The 16439-nt window shown below is 42.0% G+C and overlaps 1 protein-coding gene across 3 annotated transcripts in view; it reads right to left on the reverse strand.

Annotated features, from left to right (window-relative positions):
- Positions 1-630, reverse strand: part of UBE2V1 (ubiquitin conjugating enzyme E2 V1) — a 218502-nt gene extending 217872 nt beyond the window's left edge. The window contains exon 1 of one of the 3 annotated variants that reach the window (XM_078652032.1): positions 478-630. In XM_078652032.1, coding sequence (XP_078508158.1) covers positions 478-499 — 22 coding nt within the window. In that variant the 5' untranslated portion in view covers positions 500-630. Of the gene's footprint in view, positions 1-425 lie in introns of all 3 variants that reach the window. The other 2 variants (XM_078652030.1, XM_078652031.1) reach the window with 2 other exon arrangements.
- Positions 631-16439: the final 15809 nt, after the last annotated feature.

A 16439-nucleotide genomic window follows, 5' to 3' on the forward strand; every position in this document is an offset into this window, starting at 1 on the left:
GCTGACATGCATGTTCCATTCTCGGTGACTCATATGTAACGAACATGTGAAGTACATACTCTTTTTGAGGACCAGCATCGCAATACACCATAAACAACGAACTTGTACCGTTAAAAGACGGAGCGCTTTAATAAGACTGAACGAGGCTCATTTCCTGCGAGGGCGTGCCCTCCTCACCACTAAGAGTCGTATTGACAGGAACGCTCACCTATCCCCGTGGACACACTCACACAATCAAATACATGTTGACATGCTTCCAGTCAATGTGTTACCGACTCCAGTAGAGACTAGGTGGGTGTACTACAGGGCTCTGACAGAGCAGGATCCTGCGATTCGCAGGCCTGACTGGAAACATGTCATTCTAACTAAAATTGTACCCGGATGCCCCTGGCGGGAGGGAGGCTGATATCTGGGCCAGAACCCACCGTTTAGCCCGTGCCCCGTTATACATTAGCAGCCCCTCTGTATCTCGCTCACCCGAGCCCGTGGTCGCCGCCATCTTGCGTCGCTTTCCTCCGGATGCGGCGGCTTCCTCCTCCCACCCACGTCACCTACCAGCCTGCAGACGCACGCGCGCCCCCGGGGTCTGCGAGAGCGCGCGCGAGCTCCTGATGTCACAAGACAAACGAGCACGTACAGAGCGGGCTAGTGGCTGCAGCGTCAATCTGGGATCAGTACGCTACACCTACACCCGCCTATTAATATTAGCGTCGTGTTGGCCGCCATCTTGAAGTCAGGTATACAAACCCTACCTTGGTGGCCGACGAAGAGGAAGATGCCCTTGTTCATTCTTAGGAACTTCGCTCATTTGCAAATCTGCTCCCCTTTTGCGGGACAAGAACTTGTCTCAGTCGAAATGAATAACCTTATCTTAAGTGTATGCAACACTTAACCTTAGCGCACTGTTGCTGTTTAGCGGAAACCGCTGTGAAATATAAACTCTTTAAACAGTCTCAAAATAGTTTTCCCAAAAATAATTGTATTTTTACATTTGTAAGGAAATCTTTACTCAAAACCAATTCCATAAATTGACAACACAAAATATCTGTTGTTTGTATACACAAATGTTTACATTTATCACATTTCAAAACATAGGTGTTAATTCTTTAATTTTAACGTTTCTTTCTGTGTGTGCCCAATGCATTTCGAGCTCGATGGAGCTCTTCGTCGGGGGCCTGTGAAATGAAATACAGAATACAATAACTCAATCTCTGCTAAAGCATTATACAATGAAGCAACCATGTTGAGAAAGTGGTAACATTACTGCTAAAGGAAAGCCTTCACCAACACCTCTGTGAAAATCAAAACGCTGAAATAAACTTACAAAACTCACGCTCCTCCAATGATTAATCCTTCTGTTAAGAAACGGAACACAAAACGCAAAATAATCTCTCTGACCCTGATGTGAGGTATGGCACACCCAAAGGAAACAAAATCTGAACTCTATCTTACCTTGACCACTATGACCCTGTGTTCAAGCAACAGTCTCACGCCCTCAGTACTCGCACTTCTCCTAAAAATGACAAGGAAACCAACAGCTATAACTCGGGATAAATCACCCTGCAGGTAGGCTCTCCACCACATTGCCTCGCGCTAAAAGCTCACCTTCTTCTTCAATCCTGGTGTTCAACAACCAACTCTCCCTTGTTTACAACCGCTTCGCTGTGGGAACAGTGAATAGTAAAAGCCTTCCCTCTCTCAAATCATTGGAGGAGCGTGAGTTTTGTAAGTTTATTTCAGCGTTTTGATTTTCACAGAGGTGTTGGTGAAGGCTTTCCTTTAGCAGTAATGTTACCACTTTCTCAACATGGTTGCTTCATTGTATAATGCTTTAGCAGAGATTGAGTTATTGTATTCTGTATTTCATTTCACAGGCCCCCGACGAAGAGCTCCATCGAGCTCGAAATGCATTGGGCACACACAGAAAGAAACGTTAAAATTAAAGAATTAACACCTATGTTTTGAAATGTGATAAATGTAAACATTTGTGTATACAAACAACAGATATTTTGTGTTGTCAATTTATGGAATTGGTTTTGAGTAAAGATTTCCTTACAAATGTAAAAATACAATTATTTTTTGGAAAACTATTTTGAGACTGTTTAAAGAGTTTATATTTCACAGCGGTTTCCGCTAAACAGCAACAGTGCGCTAAGGTTAAGTGTTGCATACACTTAAGATAAGGTTGTTCTAGTGTCAGGCACGTTAGGACAGACGTGCTACCTCAGCAGCACGCTTGGGTATAAAATATATATAATTTGATAAATACGATAAGATTTCAATAGTCTATAACAGTGAGTGCTCCTCTTATCAAAAATTCAGTCGAAATGAATGCCTGTGGTAGTAGGTCGCATCTTTTCTCTATGTTTATTACTGTATGATATGCCCTATTATTTGTAGAACTTGCTTATGTCATTTATGGAACTACATGATGTAATTTAGAATGTTGGTGTTTGGTGAGCTGTGGGGAGAAGGCGGTTGGTTTCTGGAGAGTTGGGATGTTTGCCCTGCTGCTCCGGTGGGTCCATAGTTTATGAATTAAATAAACTATAAATTTACATCAACTTCGACTGCTGACCATCATTATATTGGCGACTAGGGAAACCTACAAGACCCACTGGATTACGCGGTGAATTGAAATTTTCGGAGTCTTCATTGCCACAATTTACCGAAAATCAAGCCCAATACTCTTCTTTTATTTTAAAGTCGATTTTACAAGCTTCGTTTTACAGCATTCGTTTCTCTGTTCTTCGGATTTGTAAGGTACTGTTATTCAAATTTTACCTTATTCAAAGGTCTCTTTAGCCTCGAGGAATCCGTTGGGTTTAACTGCGCTTCAAGGTTCCAGCGCGTGAAGATGCTTGCCTGAGCGAGTGAAGGTGTTGGTCTGAGTCCTGTTGCGTACTGCAACGCTGCGTTCCAGTGACATCAGAGCGTAGCAAGGCAGGGTCAGCCATTTTGTGTGAGTTTGGTTGTCCATTCCCTGCGTTCCAGTGACATCACCACGCAACCACGCCAGGACAGACATTTTGATTTCACTTGTGTGCGTACTTTGTTTACGCTCACCAGCTGTTTCTCGTAGCCTTTCGCAACACGGTGAGATTTCTCTAACAAGCGGAGAAATCATTCTCATCTATCAGCAAATGCCTGGTATGTACACTACTCTAGCGAAGGCAGTTTCACAAGCGCAAAGACAGTTTCCTCTGGCGTGAAGGCTTTTTCTTAAAAGCGAAGGCATTTTGATGTGCACGTTTTCTTTTGCTAGCGCATTTTCAGTGGTGCGCACACTTTAATTCAATTTCACATATTAAGAAGCATTCTGTTTGGAGCGCATTTTCAGTGGTGCGCACACTTATTATTGTTTCGAGGCATTCTTCATGTGAAGTGTTCAATTTCACATCTTAAGAAGCATTCTGTTTGGAGCGCATCTTCAGTGGTGCGCACACTTATTATTGTTTCGAGGTATTCTTCATGTGAAGTGTTCTGTAGTAAGCGCATTTACAGTGGTGCGCACACTTATTGCAGGAATCTTTATTTTGGAAACAATTTTCATTGAAAGTTCATACATAGCTTCTCTCCTGATAAAGTGCACATTTCTTCTTTCACACCTGGGAACTCAACTATTTACTCAATTTATTCAGGTGTTTCTTTTGTTGAATTTTGTTGTTATTTTGACTTCATCCTTCTTCTTTGCTCTTATTCATTCAGAATCTGATAATGGCTAGTGCGCAGATTTGCAATCAACCCACAATCTTTCTACAAGTTCCAGGTAAGCCTAAATTGGAATGGAAAAAGTGGTTTGAAAGTTTTGAGAATTATATTGTGGCTATTGATGGATCCAAATTTTCAGCGGAAAGATTAAAAGCCATCTTATTCAGTTATTTGGGTTCTGCTGCCATTGAAATTTTCAAAAACTTAATTCCAATTCCACCACCTAGTGGGGGTGGTGATGGATGGAACTGCTATAAAGAAGCTGTTGCCAGACTTGAGAAACAATTTCAAGATGAGCCAAATGTTCTTATTGAGAGGCATGCATTCCATAAGAGGAAACAGTTTCCTGATGAGACCATAGAGGAATATGTTGCTGCCTTGAGAGTGCTAGCCGCTAATTGTAACTATGGAGCAACTGTTGATTACTGCTTTAGGGATCAACTTATTTTTGAATGTGAGTCTAAGAAAGTTCAGGAAAGACTCTTGGCTTGTCGCAATCCCACATTAAGTGAAGCTGTTGATTTAGCCAAAGGGATTGAGAGATCCATTTTATCTTCAAGAATCATTTCTGCTGAAAGTTCTAAATCTTTCAACTCACCTTCTGCTTCATCTGTCTGTGCAGTGCAAGCTTCTAACAGAGGAAGGTCTAGTTTTAAACAAGTTCCGATTAACAAGTCATCTTGTTATAGATGTGGTTCCAAAACACATTTAGCTAATAATGTCAACTGTCCTGCCATTAAGAGAAAATGTGTTAATTGTGGTAAAGTTGGCCATTTTTCTTCTGTCTGCCATGCTCCTAGGAAAAATTCTAGTTCTTCAAATTCAAGTGTTAATAATCTTGATGTTGTTGAAGAAGATTTGCAGAACATGTTGTTAACTATCTATGACAATGTTTTTGATTATTCTGTGAACAACATCAATCTACCTTTTAAGGCACCATTAGGCACGGTATTGGTTGGTGATGTTTCTTTTCAAGCCATGGCTGATTCTGGTTCACCGATCTCTATTCTGTCTGATGTGTTTTTCAAGGAAAATTGGAAGAACGTCATTCTCCATAAATCTGACATTAACCCAAAAGCTTTTGGTAACTTTGATATAACCATGTTAGGCTACTTCGAAGATTCGTTAGAATTTGAGTCGAGGAAAATTTTTACTAAAATTTATGTGGCCATTGATGGAAAGAATATAGTTGGGTGGTTTGATTTAGGTAGGCTTGGGGTAATTTTGTGTCCTGGTTCTGAACGTCCTTTGCAACTTAGAGAATTTGATGTTAACAATGTTTACATGGACAAATATAGCTTAGAAATGATTCTTAAGAAACATTCAAATGTTTTTAAAAATGTTGTGGGTCAAGTCAAAGGTTATATGCATAAGATTAAGTTAAAGAAGAATGCAGTTCCCATTCAACATAAAGTGCGTATGGTTCCACTTGGTATGCGGGAGAAATTGAAGGTCCATCTTGATACTTTATGTTCAGAAGGTATCATTGAACCAACTGATAGTTCTGAGTGGGTGTCGGCTATTGTTTTGGCACTCAAAAAGAATCAAGATTTAAGGCTGTGTGTAGATTTGAGGTCCCTTAATAAGAACATTGTCGTTGACACGCATCCTTTACCCCGCATCCAAGATATGTTGTCTGCCGTCAATGGTGCCAGATATTTTTCTATTATAGACCTCAAATCTGCATACCATCAGGTACTCCTGGATAATTCCTCTAAAGATCTTACCACTTTTACTACTCCCTTTGGGTTGTATAGGTTTAAAAGGATGCCATTTGGTCTCGCATCGGCGGCCAGTGTTTTTCAGAAGCTTATTGAGAGTTTATTTCAAGGTATCACTGGTGTTCAATCATTCCAGGATGATATACTAATTTTCGCTAAAACTTCTGAACAACACAATGTTATTCTCAATAAGGTTCTTAACATTCTTGGTACTAAGGGCATGACTGTCAGCAAGGAAAAGTGCAAATTTTTTGTTGAAGAGTTAAATTACTTGGGTCACAAAATCACGGCTGATGGCATTTTTCCCAAAGAAGATTTAGTCAACACTTTGGATAAAATTAGTACACCCAAGGACAAAGATTCTTTGCGCTCTTTCTTAGGTTTGGGAGAGTACTATTCAAGGTTTGTGAAAGGGTATGCGTTAGTAGTAGAACCTCTCAGACAGCTTCTTAGAAAGGGTGTTCAGTTTATTTGGAGCAAGATCCATGATGAAGCTTTTGTCAATATAAAGAAGCTTATTGCCAAAGCACCTGGTCTTAAGACCTTCGATCCTGAGGGTAAATCCTTTGTCACTGTGGATGCTAGTACCATTGGCCTCGGTGCTGTTTTTTCCCAAATTGTTGATGGTAAGGAAAGAGTTATATCTTTCATTTCTAGGGCAATTCGGGGTGCTGAAAAACACTACAGCACTATTGAGAAAGAGGCCTTAGCTTGCGTTTGGGCCGTGGAAAAATTCAAAAGTTTCTTATGGGGCAGGTCTTTTGTTCTTGTCACTGACCACAAACCACTTGTATTCATGATGGATGGTGTCAGGAGTGGCAAGGCGTCATCTAGGCTTGTCAGGTTGATTGCCAGACTACAAGAGTATAATTTTGAAACACAGCATATCCCAGGTGGGAAAAATTTCACTGCTGATTGTTTGTCCAGACTTCCTCCCTTTGAGGAAGATAATAATGATATTTTGGATGAACATGAATGTGTTGTGGCTTTGATCGATGCTGTGAGTTCTTTTGAGTTCGGCATTTCTGAGGAAGACTGGATTGAGGCTATGACCAGGGATTTGTTACTTGAGAAGGTCAAAAATGTTGTTAGTGTTGGTTGGCCTCCTATTAGGAATGTGGAAGATGGTTTAAGGAGTTTTGCTCAGATTGCTGATGAGCTTAGCATTGAAGGGAATATTTTATTGCGTCACAATTTGTTTATTCCTCCTAATGGCTTAAGGGATAAACTCATTAAACTTGCACACGCTGGTCATCCTGGCATCTCTGGTACAAAAAAAATTCTGAAGGACCACTATTGGTGCCTGGAATGGATGCAGGTATTGAGAGAGTGATTGATAATTGTCCTCTTTGTGTCAGGGCTGATAAGCACTGGAAGGTTTCGACTCAACCTTTGTCTCTCAGAGAAGGTGCTGTTGGTCCATGGGATAAAGTTTCTATTGATTTTTCTGGTCCTTTTGAGTGTCTTGGTAGGGAGAAGAGATTTTCTATTGTTCTAATTGATAATTTTTCCAAATGGATCTATTATACCTTTGTGGAACATCCCAATACGGATGCTGTGGTTGATTTTTTGGATTTTGTTTTCAGTTTGGAAGGTGCTCCCAATCTCATTTTATCCGATAATGGGGTGCAATTTGTGTCCAGGAAATTGAAAGGATTTTTAGAAAAGTTTGGAGTCAAGTCTGAAACCACTCCTTTGTATTGTCCCAGGGCCAATGGCCAAGTCGAAAGGGCCAATAGATTTATTAAGGAGGGCATTCAAGCTGCCTTAGATAGCAAGTTGGATGTTTTACAATTCTTGAAGGAGAAATTGTGGAGTTACCATATTACTCCGAATTCTTCCACTGGTTTTTCACCCTATCTACTGATGAGAGGCAGACAGGCAAAATCTGTCTTAAGACCCAACTTTGTTAAAGGTGTTGGGCTTGAGGTCAACATGAAAGCTATTATTGATGAAGTCCAACAAAACATTCAAGAGTCTCGCATTGCTGGCAAAAGTTATCATGATGCCTCTTGCAAGTCCAAAGATAAGTTCATCAAGGTTGGCGATTGGGTACGTGTTTTGAAACCCACTTTATCTAGCAAAGGTTCTTCCAAGTTTTCCAATCCTTTCCAGGTTGAAAGGGTAACTGATTCTGCTGTTCTACTTGCTGAGAAGGGTTGGTGGAGCAAGGGTTCAGTTATTCTTCTTAAACCTGGGCAAGAACGTTTCTTTGCTGAAGATGAGGAGGGTGGTTGCACTTGGAATGATCTTGTTCAAGGAAAAAAGTTTCATGCAACTGAGGTGTCCACTGATGGCACTGCACACGATGTTGGTACTGAAAATGTTGTTTCTTCTGAGTGTTCTATTGCTGGTGGAAGTGGTTCTGAAGCTTCTTTTGTTCCTGCTTCTAACCTACAGGAGTCTATTGAATCCTCTCCTCAGGTTAGTCCTTTGTCTCACAAAAGGATTTCTAGAATGCCAAATAAACTTGACGATTATATCTTGGATGTTTGATTTATTTTATTTTGTTGTTTTTGTAAAAAGAGACATGTGGTAGTAGGTCGCATCTTTTCTCTATGTTTATTACTGTATGATATGCCCTATTATTTGTAGAACTTGCTTATGTCATTTATGGAACTACATGATGTAATTTAGAATGTTGGTGTTTGGTGAGCTGTGGGGAGAAGGCGGTTGGTTTCTGGAGAGTTGGGATGTTTGCCCTGCTGCTCCGGTGGGTCCATAGTTTATGAATTAAATAAACTATAAATTTACATCAACTTCGACTGCTGACCATCATTATAATGCCTTACTGTTTTTTTAATACAGGAGTTGGGTGATGACAGGAATTTTGTGTACTGACGATTGTATGACAGCACCAACACATTATGCATTCTCTTTCCTGCTTTTACTTAGCTGATGTTGTCCGCCTCCACCTCAAGTCCTTTTTTAGGGCTCGGCTGAACGCGCGGAAGCGCGTCTCCGCCGAGAACTTATTGTGGCCGTGTCTCCTTCCCAGGAGACAATCCTGGCCGCGCGCATCGCCTTGGAGGCGATTCCAAACGGACACGCGCACGCGAACGAGCGCTGCGGCCAGGCGCTGTCTCCTGGGAAGCACACACGCATGCGATAGCCTGACAGCCAGACATGCACTTTGGGTAAACCCGCGGCTCGTGCTTGGCGGCGCCCTGTCCATGACATCCGCCCCCCCCCCTCCCTCCATGAATGTCAATGCAGGCTCCCGTCAAACCTGCTGCCGTGGGGCCCAATTCAAACCCGTTGTCGCATAAAGTGCGTCCCACCGGCCGGTCTTTAACAGCATTCAATTAATAAATCAGGTAGAAAGAGTAAAACAGAGATTGGAAAGGCAAGATATCCCACGTACGAGACAGTGCTTATTAATATTTATTTAGCGAAGGAGACACTCCATAAAGCCGCAAAAAGAAAGAGATGGAAGCATGTGATGAGGAAAACAAGTTGTATTCCTTCTAATCACTTATGACACTGCATGTGCAATGTAGACTCATTTTATTGGAGTTTAATGGGGTACATTATCTGGTAAATAAATACATTAGAAACAGAACAGAACGTTTTTATTTCAGCCTCTGATCGCAGTTTTGAGTTTATCACAGATTAAGCCACCTCTCGGAGGTCACAGGTGGGGTAGAATCCACAGTCTGTATTGCACAAAGTTTTCAATGATGCGGAAAAAAATGCAGGGCTAATCAGTTTATTGGCTTTCTTTTGTTTTGTTTTCAAAAGGGCTGCTCGTGGACTATGAGTTGTGGGTTAAAAACAAACGTAAATAAGAGCAGACTTATTTAGCAATAATTCACTATTTTCTCATTTTTTGGCCAGGTGCTTAAACTATTCTGCAGTATGGACTGGGGTCCAATACTTGACACAAATCTTTGTGACAGATGCGGCTACATATTGCAAAATTGTTAAGGCCAGCTATCTACCCTAGCGCAAAGTTGCAGAAACGCGGCCTCAGTTGTTTTCTGGAACATTCCTCTGAACGTCTCCGTAAAGCCACAGTAACAATGCTGGTTCCAGTGTAAGCCAAAGCCCCCGCGCTGCCACAATAACTGGTGAATCACTTCCATCAAGAAAAGCGTTACAAAAGCAGACCGCTTAGTATCGCCGGGAAAACCCCGCTTCATATTTTACCTCTTATAAAAATAAATGGCCGTGTCCGCCATGAACGCAGGGGACGTTTAATCATCATTTTGGCCATGCTCTCTCCAATGTACAGGTTGAGGAGGAAGGGGTTTAATCAAGCATGTTTCATAAAACATTTATCATTCGTGCAAAGGTGGGGTGCAGTTAGAATTTTATAAGAGCAGAAAATCGACCACAGTGATTGTCATATGAATATATATAGGACGACCTTTGCACTGGTTTTACCCAGAAACAATTATGATTCACTCATGTTTGTGTTGACTCATTTGCAGTTCAAAGCAACATCTATAGGTCATATAATTTTCGAAATGAGATTACAATAAAGAGAAGTGAGTTTTTTTAAGACAACTGAGGCTAGGACTCATTCTGGATTTGCTTTTAAATGAATAATGCCGAGACCGTTGCATTGTAAATGCTTGTTTTCTGGATGTTTAGGGTACATTGCGCTAAACCTTCATAACTTTTTTCCCAACAAGGTGTGTAACACCAAACGTGCCCTTTTTTTGTTAGCGTAAACGTACGGCCTCTCGTCTACTTTATTAGGTTAAGCGCATCCTACTTTTATTTATTTATTTATTTATGCATTTTTATATAGCGCGGACTGAACCCTTTGCTCTTCTTGTATACTTCTTTTGTGGGCCTAAAGCCACCCCCCTGCTTTTGATTTGTTTATTTTAGTAATCCTTGATTGCTAGTGGTCAGTGCTGGCCAGTGCTTTAAATGGGAAAAAATAAGTGCAGGTAGAGGTGTAGTGAGGGGGCGGAGCTAAGGGCAAGACAGGATGATACTTAACGGCTTCTATATTAGTTGCAGCACACAACAAAACACATTATAAATGTGTGTATATAAACAAAGCAGGTTAACTCATTACACAAAATGAAAGAGAAATGCGATATTATGTTAACATTTCCTTTTTTTTAAATAGTTACACCTTCTTAATGCTATACTGTTAAATGCTGTTGTTTGGCACAATACTATATATTTTTGAGCATGTGAGTAGGAAGAAATGAAAATAGCCCCACTTTGAACCAAAGCTCTTATGGCACCAAGCAAGTGAAGCAACTCATCATGACCCTCCCCAGAAGATATCTCTTGTCTCTTCCATCAATCTATCCATTCATCCTTTCATCCTACCATTTACCTGTTGATGTTTTAATTTAATTTAATTTTAATTTAAAGCCATTTGTAAAGCGCCTGGTTACTCAAGAACAGAGTGTCCCCGCGCTGAAAACTGCATAGACGCTAGAGAGGGGAGAGCGGGAGAGCCAACTGAGGGGCGAACGGTTAAGTGCGTGGAAATAAGAAAGTTTTCAGTTTTCCCCGAAACCTGGTTTCAGAGGGCTCCATACGGATCTCAAGTGGGAGCTCGTTCCAGCACTTAGAAGCCAGATATCCAAACGAGCGGCCACCCATCCTGGCTCTGGTGACTTTAGGGATTTTAAACAGCATTGCCCCAGAAGATCTAAGATTTCTGGAGGGGCGGTGTATTGTCAGAAGGCTTTTTAAATAATCTGGCCTGTGCCATGAGCGATGCGATGGGCAAAGCATAATGCTTTAAATTTGATTCGCTCCTTAATGGGGAGCCAGTGAAGTTTGGACAGGGCAGATTTCCCTGAGGCTCTGCGAGGAAGCTTGAGCACAAGACGTGCAGCGGCATTCTGGACACACTGGAGTTGGTGAAGTCCCTTTTTGCTCAAGCCCAGTAACAAGGCGTTCCCATAGTCCAGATGGGGGGTTACTAGGGCATGAACAATGGTCTTCCTGGAGTCCATGGGGAGGAGGTCTAATACCTTTCGGAGAACCCTCAATACGCTGAAGCATCTTGCAGAGACTTTGCTGACCTGAGGTAAGTATGAAAGATTCGAGTCGAGTGTTATGCCCAAGTTGCGCACCGAGACCGCAGGACAATGCAGGCTGCCTAATTCCGCAGGCCACCACACGTGGGACCATGCGGAAGAAGATTTTCCCACCACCAGAAGCTCGGTTTTATCGCCATTAAGGCGAAGGCAGTTCTTATTCATCCAGGCTGCCACAGAGGAGAGACAGTTGGAAAAATTTATGGCATCCTCTCTGTGGTCCGGTGTAAGCTTGAACATCAGCTGGGTGTCATCAGCGTAGCTGACAATGCCCAGCCCGTAAGTCTCCACTATGCGAGCCAGGGGTTCCATGTAGATATTAAATAGAGTAGGGCTCAAACTAGAGCCCTGAGGAACTCCATGGATGTCCACCATTTACCCTTTACATTCTGTCGTCTATTCAGTTTTTCATCCATCATTCAGTTTTTCACTATTCCGTCTGTCCACCCTTCATATCCAAACCTATCCATCCATCTTTAAACCTATCCATTCATCCTTTCACTCATCCATCTCTTTATCCACCCTTTCACTCATCCATCAATCCTTTCTCTCATCTATCCATCAACCCTTTCATTCCATTATACCATCCACCCTTTCATTCAATCCACCCTTTCATTCCATCCACCCTTTCATTCTATCTACCCTTTCACTTGATCCCTCTTTTCACTCATCCATCATCCACCTTTTCATCCATCCCCCTCCCTTTCATTCACCCATCCCATCTTTCACTTATCCACCCATATCCGCCCTTTTATCCAATCATCCACCCTTTTTCACCCATCCATCTGATAGAGCGCGCGAGGTCACCCAACCAATAATTTCGCCGCTTCCGGCTTCGGGCCCATATATTTCAATTCACCATATACATTGACCGGGTGACTTCACGGGCTGCTACCAATTTGTGTGAATTCCCTACTGTAATTACTCAGCGTACCCGACTTACCATCCACCGACACGGGTACCTATGACCACAATGGATCAGGGAGCTAGCTGTAAAAGGAAAGGCAGCAAAATACAACTCAAAATGACATTCAATACTCTTTGTAAAATGACCACGGACAACTGGAAGTTTTAAAATCTTTATCTAAAGTTCGTTTCCTGAAAGCATGAGATTTACAAGAATAAGACAATCGATAATCAAGATAATGAAAAGTACATAACTATAGAGAAATAAAGTCAGGGTAATCATGGAAATGCTAATATGGGGTGCAACAGGAAACGCTATGCAATTAGGGCAAAAGTTCTTTAGACAGTTTAAGTAAGGCCGTTCTAGACCATATCAGAAAATGACAAACTGCAATGCAAAATATGATTTCTAACAGGTAGGGTAACATGGGAACACGTTATGAAAATATGCAATGTCTTTACGTTTCAATAGTTGCGGCAAAAGCATGGAAAAATCAACATATGCAAAGGTGTGTCTTTATTGAAGCAAAAGACAGAAAATAGAAAGGTGCAAGTTTAAAGATTTTAGAGCAATATTTACCTAGACTGGTGTGGAAACCAAACCCTGGCCACGGGTCAGTTAAGGACAGGAAACCCTCAAGGAAGGATACCCCTCAATGGACAGCAGGTGCAGAAGGGACACCCAGGACAGGACAGGAAACCCTCAGATTAGGAATCAGGACAGGACCTCAGGACAGGAACCCCTCAGGACAGGACCGCTCAGGACAGGACCGCACCCGCAGTTTGGAAGTAACGCCTGCGCTCCACCCTCTCTGCAGCTATCGATCAAGACCCCGATTGGGTCAGCGAACTCCCAGCAAAGTGCTTCGCCAGCACTTTAAGGTTCAGTAGAACCTTAGTCTATGGTCAATTTCGGACAGAGTGCTCCGCAGCTCTCTGTATCTTCAGTCACCTATTGAGTGCGATGGGTCAGTGACAGGTCAGCTAAACCAGACAAGTCGGACAATTTCCCTAGGTGATCCCAGGGTAGATATACAGTTTGGGGACGGTGTACCACCCCCCAATGTTGCAAAGTGTCAGAATCCCTCAATTTGGATTGGTCCTAAGGTAGGATTTGGGTAACACACCAATCAGAACACACTATTAGGATGCCTACTTTGCATCTCTGGGTACCGCCTAGCGAGATTGGGGTTCTCGTGAGAAAGTCCAGGGAAATACAATGACAAGTTTACATTGTTTCAAAATGGGGACACATGACTCTGTCCTGCTGAGTTCGCAGGTCAGTTTCTCAGGAGCATCTTGCCCATCCCTGCCAGCTGGCTGAGTTCCACCAGCCAAGGTTGACTTCTCCCCAGGCGGATGGTCCTGCGCAGTAAGGACCTCCAAGATGGCTTTCGGCTCAGTCAGACCCCCATTTCCCGCGGTACATGAAAAGTAAGCGAGAACAAATTAATACATAGAAATAACGTTATGAAAACACATCATTGGGTTTGTACTTTCAACTTATTACTATAAAATATACTTATGCAGTCTAAATGTTAGCTACATATACACGGGCACAAGAGCAATGGCACGAGCAGTACCACGTTACTGCCAAAGCTATGTATTACGCATGCGCAACTATTCCCTCCAAACCTGCAAACACGTCAGGACACGTGAGTGTGACTGACGCATGCGCAGACGCTATTTCAAAGCAGCGGCCATTTTAAGTACTCAAATTAATCGTATTAGAAATACACATAGGCAAGCTTCATGGACCTCGTTTCAGACATGAAATAAAGGTTAGTAAGACGTACAAATTATTACTTGGTTACACATGAGCGAGGTTCATGAATACGGCAAGTCGCAAATGCGAAGCTTTGCTTCATCAATCCCCTCTTTGATGATATTTACTATCATCACAAAATAAATGGAACCAGATGCCAACTTCTCACACTTTATACAGCTCTATCTCTTCCAGCAATCTGTTCAACTTCTCTTTCTCATTTTTGGTAGGGTGAGAATTCTTCACCCTTTTGTATATCTGATTATTTATCTCCTCCAATTCAAGCTCATCCACACTTCGTTTCACTCCTCTCGCATTCACTTGATGCTTTCTGGTGTGCTTACGGCATTTGCAACAGACAAATATGAAGAATAGGATGAGACCTATAATTCCAATTGGCATCAGTACCTTAAACAATAAGCCTTTACCTAAACTAGCAAGCCAATGACCTACATTTGAGAGACCATCTACCAGTCTCTTCCAGGCACTGTCAACCTCGAGTGGTTTGTGTTCCCTTTCCAAATTAGTAATGTTTTTCACGTATCTTTTGAGCTGTACACTTTTGTCCGGAATATAAGTGCAACAATGTTGCGCCTTCAACATCCGGCAGACTCCGCCCTCTTTTGCTAATAAGGTGTCAAGAGCAAGTCTGTTCTGCAAAACCATTGATCTGATCGCAACCATTTCAGTATTGACCAGCAGAAATCCATGAGCTGTGTCAGTAGACAACACATCCACTATAGTGGACAATTTGCAAATTCTGTGAGTGTTCAGAACCACTCCCACTCCAGGTATCAGTGCACTGAAAATACTACCCATTATTTCACCTACGCTTTCTCTTTTACTACGCACTAAGCCATTAGTATTTTCACTGCTTCCAGCAACTCCATTCACATGGTATATTTTCGGGAAGACAATGCCAAAATAGCAGCTTCCATACCAGTGATCCGGCAATTTGAAATAAGCCTTGTCCCCACAAATATAATAAATTCCAGGAAACACAGGCTCTGACCCATTTTTGAAACCCCAACCTCCAATTACCTTGTAATTATGTTCGCATTCACGGGAACCAATGAAAATGTTATTATAATAGCTAGTCTTCTCGCGGTGAAGACATAGCTTGCCTTTCTTTTCAAAATCCAGCAACAGAGCAGGACCCGCCCCACCAGTTGAGGTGCCTTCCATGTTCTCTGCCCATCTTGGCCTTTTCTGTCTTTCGTCATCTGCTTTTCTTTGTATTTTTATTCTCCTTTTCTCTGCCATGTTCAGGAACATCTTTTCCTGCTCACGCAAAGAACAAGTCAAGTTATCTCTGTGTGCGTCACCTATGTCGATATTACCTATAGTCAGAAAGTATTCGCCCATATAGCGAGTAACGTCCCTTTTGGTATGTACAGGATTCAAGTTCCCACGTATAGGAAGTTCAGAAAAGATCACGTCATTGTTAGAGTAATAGTACTGTAACGGTCCTCTTTTGTAAAATAAACTGGCTAATATGCTACAGGAGATTCCATATGTCAGGGGCAGGTGATGGTATGTCACGCCTTCAGCTACAGAGGTAGGTAGCTTCATGCAGACATAGCAATCTTCAATTTCCATAGTCTCTACATAGTGTATTAACAAGTTTGCGAAAACATTTAAGTGTGTCTTGTTCTTAACTCCGTGATAATGTAGTCCTCCCTCATCTGATGCTTCTAAGTCTCGTTTTGTTTGTTTCAGTGCTCTCTCATGTCTTGCTACTGTCTGTGTAGTCAGCTCCTCACTGTCAGTATTTACAATTTCAGTAGGGTAAATATTAGTATTTTTGCTCACTGCAAAGGGAATGAACACTGTTAGTCCTATCCAAACTAATATCAGTATAACTATACTACATACACATACCTTGCAGCATGTTTTGCAACAACTGCGACTAGGTCTACCATTCACGCTTGAATCAGACATTTTGGCTCAGAAGAAGTTTCTCAACCCCTCTTTGTGACTTTACACAAGTAGCTTACTTTGTGCAAATTCACGGTGGCTCGTCTTCTTCTTCGGCAGAGTACTCAGGGACGGGTTCTCCGTCACTTCCGTCAGTTATATCAAGATCTTCAAATTCTTCCAAAACAAGTGTCCATTCAGGTGACTTGTACTTTTTGTTTTGTCTCTTTATTCGATCACTCCTTCTTTTGGAGGTACCTTCTTGTTGCTCAGCTATGCGAGCACTTCTCCGTTCTTCAGCACGTTTTTCTTCCACCGTTTTTATCCTTAGCCTCAATTTCTTTACAAAGCCAGGCTCAATGTGCTTTCTTTTCTTAAGTCTTTTAGTTGGCACTTGGACTT

Source organism: Lissotriton helveticus, chromosome 7, assembly GCF_964261635.1.
Source record: "Lissotriton helveticus chromosome 7, aLisHel1.1, whole genome shotgun sequence".
NCBI classification, from domain to species: domain Eukaryota; kingdom Metazoa; phylum Chordata; class Amphibia; order Caudata; family Salamandridae; genus Lissotriton; species Lissotriton helveticus.